This window comes from Octodon degus, unplaced genomic scaffold, assembly GCF_000260255.1.
Source record: "Octodon degus isolate 3935 unplaced genomic scaffold, OctDeg1.0 scaffold00020, whole genome shotgun sequence".
In the NCBI taxonomy this organism is placed as follows: domain Eukaryota; kingdom Metazoa; phylum Chordata; class Mammalia; order Rodentia; family Octodontidae; genus Octodon; species Octodon degus.
In genome coordinates, this window is record NW_004524596.1 from 1,601,563 (window position 1) to 1,621,936 (window position 20,374).

Genomic DNA, 20,374 nt, shown 5'->3' on the forward strand with positions numbered 1-20,374 from the left:
ACTATGCAGCTAGGACTCATAGTGATCCTCCTGTTTTCAGCCTCCCCAGAGCTGGGATTACAGGCATGTACCACCATGACTGGACTCCGTTGTCACCTCAGCATACCCAGGGCTGTGGCCAGCCTGGCATGTGGTGCTCAGGATTAAAGCCCAGTCCCTGTGCTTGCCTAAGCAGGCAGTGAGTCCACTGAGCTAGCTCACCTGCCCAACAGTGTGTTTTTTAAAAATATTTTCTGTCACCAAAAACATGTTACTGCTACCAAAGTTCAGACTTCTCTAGTTATTTACATTTGATATTTAAAGTTCTATGTATTGGGCTGGGGAGATAGTTCAGTAGAATAAGTGCTTGCCTGGCAAGTGCAGGGTACTGAGTTCAATCCCTGGTACTGCAAAAAAATAAATAAATAAGAAAAATAGAGGCTGGAGAGATAGTTTAGTGGAATAAGCACTTCCCTGGCAAGAGCAAGGGCCTGAGTTTAATCGCCAGTTCTGAAAAAAGAAGAAAGAAAGAAGAAAAACCTTAAAAAATAAGAAAAATAAAATTCTATGTATTGTTTAATGCTAAAAATCCTTGCAAAATGCTTCATTCTTTAGAAATTCCAAGCTAAAAGGCTGTCATTTAAAATCATGCATTGTAGATTATGTAAAGTACTACCTACTTGTGTGTAAAAGTAAGTCTAGTTTTCTTATAGTTTGTCTTTGAAAGTTTAATGTTGGTTTGTAGATATCAACGAATGCTTGGAGGACAAGAGTGCATGCCAGGGAGGAGACTGCATTAATACTGCCGGGTCTTACGACTGCACTTGTCCCGATGGATTCCAGCTGAACAGCAACAAAGGATGCCAAGGTACTGCTCCTTTTCCACAGGCACTGTTTACGTTGTTCTTCAGTTCTGCAGTGCGTCCTGCCCAGAGCTTTATCACTTGCTTTATAGATAAAAAAGCACTCTGTCAGTTTGTACTATCAAAGTGTCTTTCTTGGGTCTGTATCAGATACAGGAAGGTCTTGCTTTGCACGCTGGTTTATTAACTAAAACTCACAGCAGAGTCTGGCTGTGTTGCTAAGCTACCAGGCTGGGCCCCAGCTTGTGATCCTTCTTCAGTGTTCCAGTGCTGGGATTCCAGGTGTGTGCCACCATACCTGTAGGGATCTGTAACCTTCTGGATTGCCACCTGTAATATCTCCTGTCCGTGATTCAGTTACCAGTATTACAAGGGAAGGGACACTTTAGTCTCTAAGATGATTGTAGGCATAGGTTTGTGCTTTGCACTGTTCATAACCAGGTACGTGTCATGGAGATATGAAAATTCTTTGTGCCAAAGTCCTTTAGAAATAGTTCCCTTACTAATCCTAGTATTTAAAGATACTAGATGTTCTGCTTTGTGTGATGTTATATCTATGAAATTAGTTTAAAAAATTAGTGAATTTAATATTCTCAATGCTGATATTAAGTGTCCTCAGATTTGATTCAGGAGAAGAGTAATCATACATGTATGTAAGGCTATTTTCATTTAGGGACTATAAGAAAAATGAGCCTTATTTCTGTAAAAATGCTACAAAAACTTAAATCCTATCTGTCTCAGTTACTTTTCTCTCATTGGTGGGACAAAATACCCAAATTTTCCTTCCAAAATTAAGGAAGGAAAGGTTTATTTAGCTCACGGTTAGTGGAGGTTTCAGTGCACACTCAGCTGGTTCCAAGGCAGAGTGGCACATGGCAGAGGGTACAGTTGATGGTGACAGAAAAGAGAAAGGGAGGAGCAGCAACTGAGGCAACTAGCAAGCCACTCTTCCCTCATATTATATGTGTATTCCCTACCTCAGGGCGGGTATAGCACTCACACCCATAATCCCAACATTAGATCATGAATTATCACAAACTCTAGAAGCCGCCCCATGACTGCATGAGACTTTGGGGGGACAACAAGATAAAAAAAAAAAACAAACTATTTTTTAAAGACTTTTTGGCTTATATGTGATATTTTCCTTTCTAATTCATTTTTGTCAAATAGAAGCAACATCAAATCAGTATAGATTAACCAAGATGTTATATCACAAATTTTATAATTTAGCTACTAGAGTTAAATCACCCGAAACTCAGTTATCTGAGTCACTAATTGCACTGTTTCTCTTGGTGTAATAAATTTATGTCTGTGATTTGATAGTAACTCTCAAATAGGTGACTGCTCCAGGTGAATGGGATTTTATGGACTGACAGTCATTACTAAATTGATTCCATTCTGTCACATTTATTCCTGTTTTTCAGAATAAATTAATGTTTGTTCGAAGAGTATGAGTCCAAACAAATGAGAGACGTTTCTGAGACAGGTCTTAGTACTGATTCAAGAATGATGTGTGTGAATCGGTCTCATCCTCTACTTTCTGGCATTGTAGTCTGTATTTATATCACTTGGATACTCGGCTTATTTTGAATGATCATGATTTAATCTATCACGAGAGGTAGTTTTGATCTTTCGTTCTGCCTGCACCCCGGGACGTACTAGGCCTTCATCTGGTAGCATGTTAGCATTTTATAGGCCGGTACAGACTTCTCTGAGTTTGTTTCAGGACTGAATTGATGGCAGTGCCAATAAGCACGGGGCATATTTGAGGAGCTGGGTGATTGGCATCCGCTTGAAGTCTTGCCTCGTGTTCTGAAGACCCGTATTCAGCCAGGCATTTGCAGCTGGGGAAGTGTGTTTTAAGATTTCCTTCTGCCTGCAAAATTAATGATGATCTGCAGACAGTATGGAAATGCCATGCTAATAGTTTCTCAGGAATGTGGCAGGATATGTTTGAGATTCAGAACACATTTCAGTTTCCCATTTTGAATTACACATGCCAAATTGTGAGTTTCTGTGGAATCTCAGATTCATGAAAGAAACCCATCTTAAATATAGTCTGGCTTTTAGTTCAGCGTTACTAGCAGCATAGTTTAGAAATGCCTCAATAAGTACAACCCAAATTGAATGCATATGTTTCCATAGTTCCAGATAGCCCTGTTGTTGTTCTTAGCAGTTTCCTGGAAAAAAGTCTGGGAGTTTGTCTCCCATTCCTGTCATCAAACGTTTTAGACTATTGTTTGTTAATAAGTGACTTCTTTTGAAGCATGAATGTTTGTGTACAGTTGTGCAAAGGTGTAAAGCGGGTAGCTTTTAGAGGGCCACATGGAGGTGGTCGATACAATAAGGAGGAAATCTGGGGAAGAAGCCAGGGGTTGATGAGATGGCTATGGTTGCAGGCTAGACCCTCAAGTGAGGTACTTTACTGTGCCTTCTCGGCGAGCTAGCAGTAACTCTGGGCAGCAGCCTGGAAGGAAGACGTGGAACCAAAGGTTGTGAGGCTGTCAGAATTCAGATGTCCCATCTGGTATGTCACCAGTACATAGTAAATAAAAACGGGAATATCTGACTTTATAATAGAAGTGAAGAATTTCAGAGTAAAATCATCTGTAGCGTACTAATCATTGCTTTTCCCTGGAATATCTGAGACTTAGTGACAACAACAAAAGGGGGAGATTGTTAAGAGATGTGACAAAGTCCTGCTTGATTTCTTATTTTGATTCAGCAATGGATAGGCCAGAAATAGTCTGAATTGCATGGCAGATGGAAGGGTGAAGAATTCAGGATTAATAAAGAAAGTAGAATATGTCTGTAGTTCCCAGAATTTCCATCACACAGTGAACTCAGCAGGCAATGGAGAGCTTGTGAAATCCTGTGCACATGGAAAGGGGTTGATGTACTGAGGAAGAACCACAGGGCCAGGCGCAGTCAGTTCTAGAAGTCACTGAGCACTCACATGCTGTCCATTTTTCCTGTTGTTATTAAGCTTCGCAATTATTCATGTGCCTCCTCTATTCTCTTGTGAATTTCATACTGGCAAAGGCCCCATCCTCTTTATAGAGAAAAAAATTTAATTGAAGCTATGGACGAACTGCTAAGAGGATCTATTACAGACTTCTAAGGGACCTCAGAAAGACGGGAAAGTGATCTACATGGAGCTACTGCTTGGATGGTGGTGAAAACACGATAATCTATTTTTATGACACCTGTTAACAAAGGGAACCTTAACGCGTCACTGTTACGCTCGTGCAGCATGAGCATAACTGGTCAATTTTGTGGTGAGCAGCCATTCCTAGGACACTACCAACGCACAGTACCAAGGGTTAGGAACTCAGAGGAAAAGCATGCAGTCCTTCTTCTGGTGAGCAAACCAAATAATGAGGCACTCAGATGAGCAAACAAGTAGTTAAAACAGTGCAGCAGGGCAGTGGCCTGCAGCAGGGCTGTGGCGAGCAGGTGGCCCATCCTGTAGGTTCCCGTGAGGTCATCTTGGGCACTTCATGTCAGGATAGCTGGAACTGGTGGGAAAACACATTTCTCTCTCAGTAAGCATCGATGTGTTACTGTTGTTGAGCGGTGCTCATCTCCCTGGTCATGGGAAGCGTACCGCACTGAGGACAAGCAGCGCATAAGATGGTCACTCAGATTTACCTCCTGCATGATCTGTCTGTTCATGAACCTTCATAATAATAGCAACCACTTTATGGCCTTCATTTGTGTAGTAAGCACTATGCCAAACACTTCACCTCGTGTGTTAATTTCACCATCGCAAAGCTATAACCTAGTTCAAAAGACATTTTCCTTGTGTTTTATTTCTGTTACCCATTTCCAGTGAAATATAGATGGGACTCAACATCATTTATGTATTCAGACATTTATGAGGCAAATGTTATGTGTATGGCGCATCCAGCTTTGCCATAATGCAGCCCATGGAGCAGAGGTGGGGAAGCAAGATGGGACACTTGTAACAGAGTTGTAAATGGCACAGTGGGGGAGGGCAGAGGTGAACACAGCCTCCCCACTGGGGAGGAATACTTCTCTGGGTTGTTCATTACTATTTCACCAGCCTCTGATACCATATGTCTAAGATAAGGATCATTTGAGTTGAAGCTTAAGACTATATTTTTGTTGCTTGAGATATTTGGGCAGTGACTTTGTTGTATGGGCTCCCCAAGTAGTTTCTTTCTCATGACCGTTCTACTTGTCCTGTGGTCTCTTACATGGAGAGATGATGCAGTTGGGTCACAGAATACACATCTCATCCATTTGTAAGAGAATTTCTAATGCCTGATGTTGGATGAAAACAGAACAGCTCTTTGCATGTATCTGACGCTGTGTTTCAAATTCCAGATATTGATGAGTGTGAGCAACCAGGGCTCTGCGGTCCTCATGGGGAGTGTCTGAACACAGGTGGTTCTTTCCACTGTGTCTGTGAGCAAGGCTTCTCCATCTCTGCAGATGGCCGTACTTGTGAAGGTAAGATAAATCAGAGGAAATCAAAGCTTCATTGTGCAACAGAGCAGAAAGGGGAACACTTTCTGTTCAAAGACTCTAAGTTGCTAAGAGGTACTCATAATTCACAACTTCAAAGACTGTACATATCAAGGTGATGCATGCCAGAAAGCATAGCTCAGGGGTTGCTGGGATTTGCAAATCAGATAGCCCAGGGCATGATGATGAACACACTCACGGGGAGTTCTGTACTGATGCTAATGAATGAGCCAGAATGTGGAAGGGCTGTTGATTGTAGGGGCATCTTGGAAGCCTTAAAGGTCAACAGCAGCTTCCTTCAGTGACTGAAGAGCCTGCACATTTGGGTTGTACTTCATCATTTTCATCATTCTATTTATAAGAAAATGAAATCTTGCTTGATTTCTCTGTGCCAATGTGAAAAGATTTCCTAGACTTACTCTTCTAAAATCTATACCTCTATGCTAGCATATTTCCTTGCCTACTTATGAGCGAGTTATAAAATGTTAAGGTAACACTGTTTGCTTCCTACGTGCGCTCTCTTTCTCTGTTTGCAGAGGGGCATTGCTGGTTATTTTCACAAGATTTCTGTTCTTGATGTCTTTGTGTACTTTGATAAATTGAATAATTCATCGGAACCTTATGTACAGCAAACTAAGATTCCCACAGTCATAATTTCAGTCCATCTTGAGAGTCTAGACTATTGAGAAGTGTCATATTTTAAAACGTGCATAGCAAGTATTTGATCAGGCCCAAGACAGTACCCAGATTCTTTGTCCTAAAAAATATTGCAACAGGGAGTATCTGCTCTCCTCCCAGGACCATGATGGGATGACAGCGACCAGGTTCAGCTGAAATCAATTATGGTGTTGGGAGGAATAAACTAATCTTATGAAAAGCAGGAGATTGCTGAAATTGCTCTCCTGCTGAGCAGACAAAACATGGAGGCCAGATTTGGCTTCCAGAGGGGGAGAGACAGTGCAGGGTGGAGTCTGAGCACACAGATTGAGGGGCTTGGATGGAATCAGAAGTTGAGAAATGGCGGAAGGCATCGTAATAATGTGGGCGATGAGAGATTTACAAGGAATCCATCCTTCCCTGGTTCTCGTTTTATGTTAAGTTTATACTTCGAGCGTGGAGACTAGAGTTTTTAGAAAAGACACTGCCTGAACACGCGCGTCCTCCTAGAAAGCACTCTTCTAGGCTGAGAGCAGGCGCTGGCTCACTCAGTCACCAATAAAACACATTTGCAAACACCCCACATGCAGAGATGCAGGCTTGCTTCCTCTCTAAGCTCCAAATCATAACGTGTGGTAAGTCTGCCTTCACGAGGAAATGGTCCAGTTACAAGTGCTGACGCTTATGATGAGCAAAACTACATTGAGGAGGGAACGTGCCCTCCTGAGCACTCGCTAATCAGAGCTATTGTGCCGGAACAAAAGTCCAAGTAGAAACATATCTGCGTTTATCCTGCTCTTTGTATGTACTAATTTTTCTTAATTCTGTGCCTTTTGATACACGATTTTTGTGACTGGAGGGTTATTATGTAGTCACTCTAATTGAGTGCAGCTCTGATTTTGTTGGTTGACAAAGATTTTAATTTCAAAATACATGTTTAGAAGCCTTCTAATCCCTTATAAAGTACTTTCCTCATTGAGGATAGTATCTATCTGGTGTTCTGATTCCAAAGTAGGTACATTTAAGTGCAGCTGTGACATGCCAGGTACTGTAATACAATTCACATATTATTTCCTCAAATCGCAGAGTCGAATGCTGCAAAACCACAGGGGATCAGAACCCTTTCTGACTTTCTACTCTGTGCCAGCCCGTGAAAGCACTTTTCCTCCTACCACCTTCTTCTCACCTAGAGATTCTCCCTTCTGTGTACAAGGTTTGAGACTAACTGGGGTGCTCATAGTTGGCTATTCTGCCTCTGTAAGTAGGTTCAAGGGCCAGCCAGATAGCTCAGTGGATTAAAGCACCTGCTTAGGCAGACACAGGGGCTGGGTGTCCGATCTCCGGCATGCTGTACCGGCCCCTCCCTCAGGGTGCACTGGGACAGCAATTGAGACTGGGCATGGTGGCATGTGCCCGTAATCCCAGTGCTTGGGAGGCTGAACACAGGAGGATCACTACAAGTCCAATCTGTGTAGTGAGACCCTGTAGACCCTGCACTATAAATACATTATATATGTATATATGCAGGTTCATGAAAGAATGATTAAAGTAATATTTCTGAATAAAATGGTGAAGGTGTATCAACTACCTTTCCTTCTCAAACTGGTCTTTACTGGCTGAGTGAACAGAAGGCAAGGAGAGCCTAAGATGGCCGCTCAAGGGCCCTTCCTGTAGTGCCACACAGGTTCCATTGTTCACAAAGCAAGTTTTAAAACATTGGAGAACGCACAGCGAGAGTGAAGCCTGACGTCATCTGCGGGCTTTGGTTGAGTATGTGGTGATAAATGAAGCACCGTGCTGTGGGTTGTTGGTAGTAGGAGGAGCTAAGGGACTGGGAGCAGGGAGAGCAGCAAGCACATGGAAGCCGTAATTTCGTTGGAAATTTAATGTGCTCTCAGAAATAACATCCATTTTAAAAGCCAAACACATTTCTGGCATAACCTATTTTTAGTTGGAAAGGAGAAATGAAAACCTTTCCTTGTGATTCTCTCTTTCCCTCCTGTATTTCCCTCCCCTGGATGGTGACGACTTTCTTTTGTTTTCTCACTTTTCGAGGTAATGCCCTGGACACAGGACATGATGAGCAGCGTCTGGTACTTGTTTTTGAAACACTTCCAAAATGGAAAATGCGAGAACTACAAGGCTGAGAGGGCACTCTTGTGACATCTACCCTGAATTCTGAGTCCTAGAATGCTTTACCCTAGCTAGTCACAGAACTAAGTCCTCTTGTCAGAGAGCTGTAGAAATAGCTCAACGACTTAAGCGCCTGCCTCACAAGTGCAAGGTCCTGAGTTCAATCTCTGGTGCCAGAGGGGAAAATAAAAGAAATTCTAATCCTGAAGCCTCTTCAAATATTTACTCTGAACCATTCTTTGTTAATGTATTTACCCAAGAGGAGAAACCCTTCTGGCACCTTTACTTACCTGTAAAGACAGCCACCTTCGTATGACTTACCAAGACCAGTAGTACTAGTCTGACTGAAACAAGGTGACTTCAAGCTTGGAGGCTGGTTTTGCCTCAAACACAGTGAGGACAACTTTGCCAAGTGAAAGAACTAATAGGGCTCACGTGTGGTTTATGTTCAGCGCTTTAGGTACATTTTTCTACAAACAGGATAGAAAGAAAACATAAAACCATCATTGACAATACTCCAAGCAGTCAGTGGTTTTGTGGCATGGGCATAGAACTTCGTATCCATCACCAAAGAGAAAATATTTTTGCAAGCCAAGTAGGACACTGAAGTACTCTGACACAGTAATATATTACATCTGGCTGCTTGGCCCAAACACGTTTAGATTTTTCATACTTTCAGGGTCTGAAAGGAAACAACCTACTAAGAGAATGTCACTTGAGTATGCTTTAGCTTTCTAAATTCAGCTTAACAATGGAACCCAGCATCTCCTCATGTGAAGAAAAATAGAATTGATAGCATTGCAGGTAACGGAAGTAGCCTCGGCACGGAGGGCTACTGTTCACACTCGGCTTCCTGTGAATGTGCTTCTGCAGGAGTGTGTGAAGTGAATGTTTAAATCATTAGGGAGAAAGCTGAGGAAATTTTGCTGGAATAGGTTGCTCTTGGATCTGGAATGCAGTTTTTCCATGCATTGCTTGATTATCTTTCACATTTCAACATTTGTATAAAGAAACTCATAATAAAAGAAAAAAAATCGAATAACTCTCTAAGCCTTTTTATCACCACTGACCTTTCTCAACCTCAGAGCTGTGGAAAATCATCCCATTACAGAAGGAGAAGTAAACACTTTGCTTGCAGCCAAAAAAAAAAAAAAAAAAGATATGTGAAGGGCCAAAGGTAGAAGCTGTGAAGCGGCAAGCTCGACAGCGTGCCTTGCACTGGTGCCCGCCCAGGCCACTGGCATGGGCTTTCTGTAGCCCTTTGGTGCATCCTTGGATGTCATCAACAAACAGGGTTCTGGTTAGGTCATGGGAAGCTGTTGCGAGTAGTATTTTCACACTTCAGACATAAATTGCAAGGCTTCATGTGTCAGTTTCAGGAACAGCTACTTGTAACATGTCTGACACAAATACTCTGCGACTACCTCGGATTCCCAGGTACTAGGAATAATTTTTGTCAGTTTGTCAGTCAGAATAATTTTTGACTTTATTAAAACCATGGCAATAATTTTAAGAGCATTCGTGGAGTTCTTATTAACATTCAGGCACTTTGCAAAGTGCCTTTTACCAGTTTTTCGTTTATATCTTTGCACAAATGTCTGGGCAGGCTAAGTACTGACAGGCTCTGGAATGCCATAAAGCAGCCTAAAAGGAAGACATCGCACTCGTGTGCAGAGATTGTCACCAGACACCTGGTGACTGCTTTAAACACTGCTTCCTCAGTGAGCCCTCTTTCGAGTGCTTTTGTCAGATTCACTCATGCATTTGTGAAAGAATCCAATTACTTCCTGCTTCTCTGTTTTTTTAAAGTGGATGACCCTATTGTACTTTCTGTACTGTTGTTGGTTCATTTTTAGGCTCTGCTGCTAGACTTTAAGGCAAGGGAGGTGGGAATAGTTTTCTGTATTCTTTGGAGCTCTGTGTTTCACTGGGGATAGTTGGGGTACAGTGAATGTTGGTGAATGAATGAACGGAGGAAGAGTTCATCCTGAGCTGGTTGTACATCTGCACTGATCGCTACCAACTGAGGATGATAGGAAGTGGCCCTTGAATTGTATTTGGTTTCATTTCTTTGTGGTACCTCAGAACTGAACCTACAGCCTCACCCAGTTTAGGCAAGTACTGTACCACTGAGCTATATCCCCAGGCTCAAGGTTTTAATAATTTTTGAGACAGAATCTCACTGAATTACCCAGGCTGGCCTTGAACTCAAAATTTTCCTGCTTCAGCCTTCCCAGCAGTAGTTGGGATTACAGCTGTGTCCCAGCATGTACCCAGCTTCGTTTAATTCTGGGAAGCACACTGTGAATAGCTGCTGGGCTAGCAACGGTTAGAAAGTGAAGGTTTGGAGTTTGACAGCATGAACTTGAACTCTTAGTTCAGCTCTCCTAAACTGCATGAACTTGGGCAAGTTTCTAAATCTCAGGACTTCAGTTGCCCAGCTGCACAGTGAGGACAAGAAGAGTACCCGCGGGGCTTGTGGAGGCTGGCAGTCAAACACACTCGGTGGCCCACTTGCCCTGGTGCCTGCATTACTGTCATTTGTGTGCCTAGTAAGTACATGGGCACTTGAAAGGAATGGGTGTTATATACAGACTTGTTTTTATGTTATCGGTGCTTGTAGAACATTGACCACAGAGCCGAGTAAACATTTGTGAAGGAAACTGCCTGGTACCATTGTTCCAGTCCAGGCCTATATCTATCTATAACTATATATCTATATCTATAGATTTTTTTTTAAAGTACAGGGTCTACAGGATCTCACTACAAAGATCAGACTCAGTGATTCTCCTGTTTAGCTCCCAAGTGCTGGGATTACAGACATGTGCCACCACACCCAGTTGCATCCTCTCAATCACTGACTTAGCATGGTATTGAACGGGGGGCAGGGCCAGCCTGGCACGTCGTGGTATTGAGTCCTGGTCGCTGTGTCTGCCTAAGCAAGTGCTTGCTTTATTTATTTAGTATTTTAGGGAAGGGTCTCCAGAGTATTTAGGGTCTCACTACTAGATCAGACTCATAATGATCCACCTGTTTATAGCCTCCCAAGAGCTGGGATTACAGGCATGCGCCACCAAGCCCAGTATCAATTGTCACCTCAGCACGCCCCAAGGGCAGGGCCAGCACAGCAGGCCCCGGAATCGAACCCCCGGCCCCTGCGCCTGCTTGCAGGTGCTTTAATCTGCTGAGCTATCTGGCTGGCCCGGGTCTAGATATTGATGAATGAACATAGTCTATATATTTTAAAACTTAAAGTGTATTTAAAATCATATATGATGTAATATAGCAATTCATTTATATATAACTTACATTATTCTTTTGTAAATTTTATTCTATTAGTGCATGTCTATAATGTATGAAATTTACATCCATTTTTTTGGATGAGGTGTATGTACATAACACTTCTTCATTCTTTTTTATTCCCCTTCCTCTCACGACCTCACCCTTCCACCATTTCTAGATCCAGTTTTTCCAAGTTTCATGATATTTATTTTAGTTCATGTTTGCAGTGTGTTTGTTTACAAACATTGTAGATATTTGTTCCATGTGCAAGACAAATCTCTAATCATTTTATAGCGTGTGCCCTGCCCCACCCCCCTCTCTTGAGCCACTTCCCGTTTGCAAAAGCTCTAGCTCTATGCTTCCTTTCAGCTTTGCTTTTGCTCTTTGATTGTATTTCGGATGACTCAAATGAGAGAAACCATGCAGCATTTAAGCTGTGTGTCTAATTCATTTCACTTGCGTTCCAGATGTGTCCATCTTCATGCAGATGCCTTGAACTTCTCCTTCTGCATAGCTCAGGAGCAGTCCGTTGTGTGTAGATACCACACTTTTCCCATCTGTTCATCTGTTGGTGGCATAGAGGCTGCTTCCAGGATTTAGATAGTATGAATTGTGCTCCTATAAAACCGGTATTCATGTATCCCTACAAATTGATGTTAGTTCTTTTGAAAAGATAACTAGAAGGGGAATAGCTGGGTCCAATGAAATTTGTTGTTGCTATTGTTACTACAGTATAGATGGATGGATGGGTGGAGAAATCAATCGATCGATTGATCACATTCTTCCTAGGGAACTTGTACATAGCATATCTTTGTTCTTCTTTCTCCCCCCTTCCCTCTCTTCCTTTAAACCCCTCTCCCCCCTTATTTACAAAGCTTTGTTGCCATGTTATCATTTTTCTCTGCTCCCATTCCCCTATTTTTTTTTTTTGATCAGTTGCTTCCTGTTTCACAATAGCTATTATATATTTTGGTTCTTATCTATACTTTCAGTTTCTCACATCAGAGAGACAATGTGATGCTTATACATATGTCTGATTTATTTCACATGAGGTTGGTCTCAAGGTCCATCTATTTAGCTATAAGTGTCTCAAGTTTATCCTTTTTATGATTGCGTAGTACCCTACTGTTTAAAAAAAAAAAAAAAAAAACTACATCTTTTTTATCCATCCATAAGTTTTGGGGCCTTTGGGCTGTTTCTAAGATTCAGCTATTACAAACTGTGCTGTTATAAACATGGGTGCACATATATCACTGTGGTATGGTGCTTTTAGTACTTTTGAGAAGATACCAAGAAGGAGAACAGCTGGATCCAATGGGACCTTTCGTCCTAGTTTTTTGAGGGATCTCTGTGCTGATTTCCACAGTGGTTGCACCAGTCTGCACTGCCACCAGCACTGGAGAAGGGTTCTCTTTTCCCTACAGCCTTTCCAGCATTTGTTACTGTTTGATTTCTTGTTGATACCCATTCTTTCTAGAGTGAGATAGGACCTCAGTTTTATTTTAATTTGCATCTCTCAAATGATCAGTGATGATGAATATTTTTCATATGTTTGCCATTTCTATTTCTTCATCTGAGAAGTGTTTTTATCATTTCAGATGCCCATTTTTGAATTGGGTCTTTAAATTTAGGAGTCTGAAGTTTTTCAGTTTTTTTCTATGTGTTAGACATGTTTCTTTGTATGTTCTAGTCCTTTGAAGAACAACTGGCTAAAATTTTTCCTACATTTTGTGGGTTATTTCCTGTGCCATTGAGATTTTAATTGTGAAGTTTTTCTCTACACCTGTTTTCTAGATTTGTGCCTATTCTCTCTTCCAACAAATTTAGCATTTCTTTTTTAATATTTAGATCTTTATTCTATCTTGCATTTAATTTAGGATATGGTGATGGGCATGGGCCTAGTTTTAGTCTTAAGCATGTGGAAAGCCAATTTTTGCAGGCAACCACATGAAATTTATATTTTCTATTTTTAGAGGCAGCCTCATACTGATTTGCATAGTGGTTGTATTAGTTTGCATTCCCATCAACAATGTAGAAAGGTTCCCCTTCCCCACCACTCACCAGTGTTTGTTATGATTAGATTTCTCAATGACAGCCATTCTTTCTGGTATAAATTGAAATCTTAGTATTAAGTTGTATGTCTCTAGTGGCCAGAGATGTTGAAGATTTCTTCATGTATTATGGACTCTTTGTACTTCTTCATCTGGGAAGTGTCTGTTCATTTTGGTTGCCCAGTTCTTGACTGGGTCTTATATTTGGGGCATTCTGAGGTTTGTTTCATTCTTTCTATATTCTAGATTTAGTCCTCTAAGGAACAGCTGGGTGATTTTTTTCCCATTCTGCTTGCTTTATTCTTTACCCTTCATCTTGCCTGAGTTTCGCATGCCTGGCTTTCATCCTTCACCCGCTCAGTATTTCAGTTTCTGTATCAATTACTACTAAGCTGTCAGCCAGTACTGGGGCTCATTTGTGTCCAGGCAGTGGAACTGTGATTTCTAGAGGTAGGCTATTTTTTGTGGTTTCATAACTGACCTTTCTTGGCATCCTATTTGAATACAGAAAGAGAAAAATTAGAATAGTGAAAAAACAAGAATTTTTTTGGCAGATTTTATGTTGCCTCTGGGGCCTACATGTCAAAAAGATGAATCTGGGATTTGAGGTCTTTGGCCTGCACTAAGTCTTCTCTCTCTGTCCTCATTGGCAGCACTGCTTAGCATAAGAAAGATTATGAGAAGAGAAAATGCAAAGCCTGGCCCTGAACTGAGAAGAGGAAATTTATTGTTTTAAACCCCAGGTATAAAAATGCAAAGCTATGCATTAATACAAAGGCAGTTGGAGTGGTTATGAAAAATCTGCTCTAGCAAAATGAGTGTATTTTAAAAATTTATAATAGTGTAAAATATGTATTTTACATGTATTTTATGAGTAATTAGGATGGCCAGGATATGCATTTGAAGGTCAGAATCCTGTTTCTAAAGAACTTTTTTCTGAATCACATGGAATTTATACTGGAGCTAAACATCACTTTTTTGTGATTGTATATTATATAATAAGTGGTAAAGAAGGAAGAAATTTGCTTTTAGAAAAACAGTTCTTTTGAGATAGCTCAGTGGACTAAGCACCTCCGTAGCTAAGTGCAGGGACCAGGGCTTGATCCCTGGCACCACATGTTGCGCCGGCCCTGCCCCCAGACATGCTGAGCCAGACTGGACATGGGGATTCACACCTGTAATCCCAGCACTGGGAGGCTGAGATGGGAAGATCATTATGAGTTGGAGCTGCATAGCAAAATCCTGTATCAATACATTGAAAAAAAAGTTTTCCATCTTTTCAATAAATATTTCTTTCCTATTGCAAATTTAAGTTCTTATCGTGCGCTTTTCTAGCTCTCGCCTGATACTGCATCAGCCTTGATGGGAAGAAGTAGGGAGGAAGTGTACTTAAACGTGGCCCAGGTGACCTGCTGCATCTACTGGCTTTGCTTCTGTGAAAAGAAAAATTGAGGAGTTTTACTGTATTTTGTTTAAAATGTGCCCCTTGTCTAGCTTGGACTTCTTTTTCTTTACATGTTTGAGATACACAGGTTTGGGTTTTGCTGTGTCAGCCCCTCGTGCTCTCACAACCAAGCAAACATCAGCCCATGCAGGCAGTGACCTCCCCACGCAACACCCCTCAGCATCCCCTGTCTCTCTGCTTTCTGCGTGGGGAGGTCTTTGCCTGGCATCTGCATCTTTTGAAGTTGCTTCATGATACAAATGACCTTTGTAGATGTAAACCTGAACTTTATGTGTCACTCAGTGAGCATGCTCATCTTCTTGGCCGTTGACGAGTGATCCTGCCACTGCAGTTGAAAATGTGAAAACTGACATGGTCTTTCAGTTTCTTGCTTATGAAGCCTATCTAGCAAGACCTCACTCATGAGGACTTTGATTCTTTTTTTAAATTTAATTTCTTTTAATGTATCTAGTACAGGGTCTAGAGGGTCTCATTACACAGATTGGACCCATAGTGATCCTCCTATTTTTGGACTCCCAAATTCTGGGATTACAGGTCCATGCCACCATGCCCAGTCTTGGTCACCATCTCAGCGCACCCCGGGAGTGGGGCTGGCATGGCATGCCAGGGATAGAACCCCAGTCCCTGCATCTGCCTAAGCAGGCACTTTAATCTGCTGAGCTATCTGGCCAGCTCCTTTCTTTGTTAATTCTTAATTTTTAAAATCTTTTATTTATATTTGGTACAGGGTCTTGCTACACAGCTCAGACACATAGTGATCCTATCTCAGCCTCCCCAGTGCTGGGATTACAGGTGCATGCCACCACACCTGGTTTCAGCAGTAGGCTCAGCAGAGAGCCAGCATGGCATGTAGTACTGGGGATCAAACCCAGGTCCTTACACTTGCCAGGCAGGTGCTTAGATCACTGAGATATCTCCCCAGCCCCCAGGACTTTCATTCTTGATCTTAGTTTGATTGAGACAGAATCTTCTATGTATTTATCCCTCTTTGCTGACTTAAATGCCTTTTGGAAATTAAATCTTGGATATAATTTAAGTACATAAATTTTAGGACTCGTTGGGTATTCAAAAATCACACAGTTAAACGTAACTCATTAGATTTATCTTCTCTCTTTATGTAAAAGAGTGTTAATCACTGAATATAGTTATCTGTAAAGGTACATTAGACCCCATGAAGTGGGGAAGACAGCAGACTGATGGCTGATCACAGTGGCTCTTAGGGTTTCAAGAAGGGGCAGGACAGAAGAACGCGGCCATAGGGGGGCTGATCCAGCCCTAATGAGAAATGGAGCATTTGTTCTTAAGCATCAGGAATGAGATTTGGGAATATGAAATTAGAGTTGCCTATAAAACATCCATGTGGGTATGTCAGGTGGCAGTTAAATCATGTTGGGTCTGAATGCAAGGCCAGAGCTATAAATGGGGAGTTATTGGATACGGATGGTACTGGAACTCATTAGAATTGGTGAGGACATAGAAGATCATAGAATGAGAAGAAAAGGGTCTCAAGGTACTTCAATATTTTGAGTTTGAGTAAGAAAGAAAGATTGTATGGGGGGTGGTCCAGAGGTTGAGGCAACCCAGGGGCACAGAGAACCACAAAAACCAAGGGAAGAGGGTGCCTCAAAAAGATGATTGGTCAACTAAAGGGACTACTACTGAGCATTCTGCTAAGATGACAATCCAGAAGAATCCTTAGGGTGTTAAAAATTGATGGCTTTACCAAGAGTCCTTTGAGTGGAGCCCTAATGATAAGGGCCACTCAAGAAAGATGTAAACTGAAGCAGTAGACGCAGCATGTGTAGAAAAGTCAAGAACCTTGGCTGCTAAAAGGGACGGGAGATGTGGGATGATGGTCCAAAGAGACTGTTATTTTTAAGATGAGGAGCAGCAAGAACTATTTGATCTTGATGGAATGGTCCCCTGGAAAGACAAAGAAGGGATGGTAGAAGCTGCAGGGGAAAGAGCCAGCTGGACCAGCAACTTGAAGACCCATGCACGGACAGCTCAGAGCGTGCATGGCAGGGGCCTCATATTGTTATCCCTGGAGAAGCACTGGAGAGGTTTAAGCAGAGAGCATCTTGATTGCACTGTTCCATTAGGTAAATAATTCCATCATTATGGGCGATGAATTTAGGGTCCCATGGAGTGGCGGAAAGGAAAAAACCCCGGTAGGAGGTCATTGTAGGAATTTGGTACTGAATAAATTCAAAGCATAGAGAGACTGGAAATGTCATAAAATCAGAAGGATATAGTGATTTCATGTGGAGAAATAAAGATGCCTACTATGTTTTTGGATAAGCTAACTAGGATGATATTTTCATTATTTTAGGTTGGTTTTCAATTCTGTGTCTTCAAAAATGAAGAATGTGTTGTTTTCATAGCAGTTGATAAAAATCAGAGCAAAGTTTTGGTTTAGTTTCTCTGGAATGTACAGCTGTTTATGGAAATCAAATAGGGCTTGTCTGAGTAATTTTAAAGGAACAAGTAAATCTCTCTGAAGGTGGTACATTTTAAGGCTGGGGTGGTATGTCTATTTGGTAGCTTTCTTTTTTAGAACTTACATGCTAGCAGACAGATTTTAAATAACCTGATACTCTATCATCTCTTCTTGTCTATTTTAGGCTGGCTTTCAAAACAGACTTGTGACCATCCAGGTCCCATACTTTCTTATTGCCCTTCTCTATGAGGCTGGCACAATGGTCAGGTTCTGCGTGAGGACATTTCTTACCATTTACTGGCTTGTCCCCATTTCCCAGAACTAAATTATTTTCCTTAACACATAAAGACTATCTTTGCCAGCCTTGGCCATGTTGCCAGACCTCACTGGACCTTTTTTAAAAGGTTCCACAATATCCTATTGTATTTTCTGGGCCAGCTCCAAGTCCCATTTTTCATTTCCTATTGGTTCAGCTTGACTTTTTTCTTTAGCCCATGTGCTCTTCTTCTGCTTGGTGCTGGCTTCCTTCCCTATGCTGTGAGGAGACTATACTGTCTGTTGGGCCGGCAGCCATGCCATTTTAACATTCCTTGGGGTGCAAGTCAGCTGGTTTATCTCTCAATCCCACTTCTTGGCTGGGATTTCCTATGTCCTGGCTTCTGTTCCTCTCAGGAAGGAGTGTAAGGAGTGTGAAAGCTGACGTCTCCTGAGCAGGAGTCCTATATCCCTTCCAATGGAAAGCTCTCTCTTTTTTTTGTATCAGTTTTCCTAAGATTCTACCATCAAATATTTGACCTACTCTATGTAGATGGTGAGGAAGCTTTCAGCCAAGAGTGGGCCATTTCCTTTTGGGAAGAGCAGCAGTGTGGATACGAACTGCACTCTTCCTGAGGCTGGTGTACTGTTTTCTTCCAAGCGTCTCCTAAAAATACATCTTTTTTTGGTATTTAGATTTCAAGTAAGTTGATGTTCTTGTTTTAAGAACAAAGATGTCAAGGTCTCGTTTAATGGCAAGAGAAAGGTACCTGACTAAATTTCAATTCATTAAGTGACAGTCAGTTCTGACGTGGTAGTAAACAGATCCGATATGGCTGTTGGGTTCACAGTGCGGTTCCTTCTATGCATCAGCAGGAACAGCCTTTTAAGTTGTCACTTTGATAAAAGGCAAGCAGACAGGTTGGGTAGAGCAGAAGACTTCCTCAATGAAGCACCCTTCCTGTACCACCAAATGTTTGTGTAACTTTGACACTGATCATTTCGTCTGTTCAGGCCTCAATTTTTTGGTTCTTGAAGAGGTTGAGCTGGATAATCTTTAAATTTCCCTTAGGTCAAGATGGACCATATGTTCATCTAAAGATGTCCTGGCAATGGGCAGGGCACTTCTTCCCATCTGTGCAGTAGGCCTGGAGACTTACTGTGAAGGATAAGTCCCTCCCATCGCGCACCTCCGCAGAGTCCTGGCAGCAGAAGGAGCAAGCGTTGCTGATATGTAGGGAGGTCACATCAGAATGAGGAGGAGGAAATCCACAGAACATTTTGGAATCTAAGAAAATAAAATGCCTTCTTTCTTAATTCAAAACAAAAAACCGGAAGAGTGTCCTTGAAGAAAGACGAAACTGATTTATTAACAAAATAGACACAAATAATCCCTTTTTGGGGACACATACAGCTTTCTGACTCTAATACAGAAAACATAACAGGATCATCAGTGTTTGTCATGAATTTCATTGTCCAGGTCTTCTAATACAGTTTTAATCTCTTGCTCAGCCTCAAGGTTTACGTGACCCAGCCCTGTGGAGAAAGCATGTCTTGTTTCAGTATTTTGTTCTAATTTCATAATTGGCCTGAGTGACAGGATAACATCGAGTGCCTGATCTTTAAGAGTTGAAGGTCTAGTTCATTCTTCGAATCCTCCTTAATATGTAGGACTCCTGGTTACAGTCAGTAGATCCTGAAAAGCGTGGTGCATGTGGACACTGGGGAATGCCCATTGGTGGTTCATTTCCTGACTCTGTGTGATTTTCTTCATTTTTGTTGAAACATCAATATTTACTTCTGTCTTTTCTAGTAAGATACAAATAGCAAAGACTTGAATGAGAAATTGGATACAAATAGCAAACACTTGAATGAGAAATTAGCATTTCTTATGTTAGCATACCTGATTTGTCTTGGTTAACAGCTGAGAGATTACTAGATGGTAGCTCCACCAGGTCCCTAACCTATTAGATAGTATCGCTAGTGATAATAAACATTATACATGACTTTCACAGACCTCTAGGCAAAATGAACTTACTAGTTTTAACACTAAGCAAAAAAGAAAACATATGATATTGGATGATTTGCAATTTAATTTCATGTTCCAAATTTTAACTTCAGAACAGGGTGGCTTTCTTTTGTCCAGACTAACAGTGGAAAAATATCTGCGTACCCACATCATCACAGAGAATTCTAATGAAATGATGTTTTTATAGAGGTCATTACAGAAGTAAAGCAAATGCTGTCCTCTTGTACTGCTACAACTCATTGTTAAAAACATGAAACTATGGAGAGTTGCATTCTGTCATGCTCACAAAATATTATTTGTTGAAGAGGTAGTCTCTAGCAGGCGTTTCACATTAGCTTTTCCTATTCATTCATTTCCAAAGTATTGCTTATCAAACTTTTCTAGTTAATCACTGTTACTTTAAGTGTCAGTCTGCAAGGTGCCCAGTAATTCATTACTGGCCTGGGGCTCGTTCACCTTCAGGTCACATATGCGGTTCTTGTGCTACTGAGCAGGAATAAGAAATCATCTGCTATAACTGCAAAGAATTAATAAAGCAAGAATTAACAAGATATTTTACTTTGACAATCTGGACGGAAAGCCCACAGATTTCTGGTAGCTTCCTGCCCTTTCTGTGCTCATTTAGTGGAGAAGTAAGTTGCCTGTAGGATTGGTTAAGGTTCCCAGCCCTCGTAGCTGTGATAGACATAACAGTGTCACAAAATGCTCGCGCAGCAGAGAGGAGGGACC

The 20,374-nt window shown here is 41.5% G+C and overlaps 1 protein-coding gene across 4 annotated transcripts in view; it reads left to right on the forward strand.

Annotated features, from left to right (window-relative positions):
* Positions 1–20,374, forward strand: part of Ltbp1 (latent transforming growth factor beta binding protein 1) — a 239,592-nt gene that overhangs the window by 158,847 nt on the left and 60,371 nt on the right. For all 4 annotated transcript variants that reach the window (XM_004627602.2, XM_023711174.1, XM_023711172.1 and 1 more), the window contains exons 19-20: positions 725–847; positions 5,193–5,318. In XM_004627602.2, the coding sequence (XP_004627659.1) occupies positions 725–847; positions 5,193–5,318 (249 nt within the window). The remainder of the gene's footprint in view (positions 1–724; positions 848–5,192; positions 5,319–20,374) is intronic.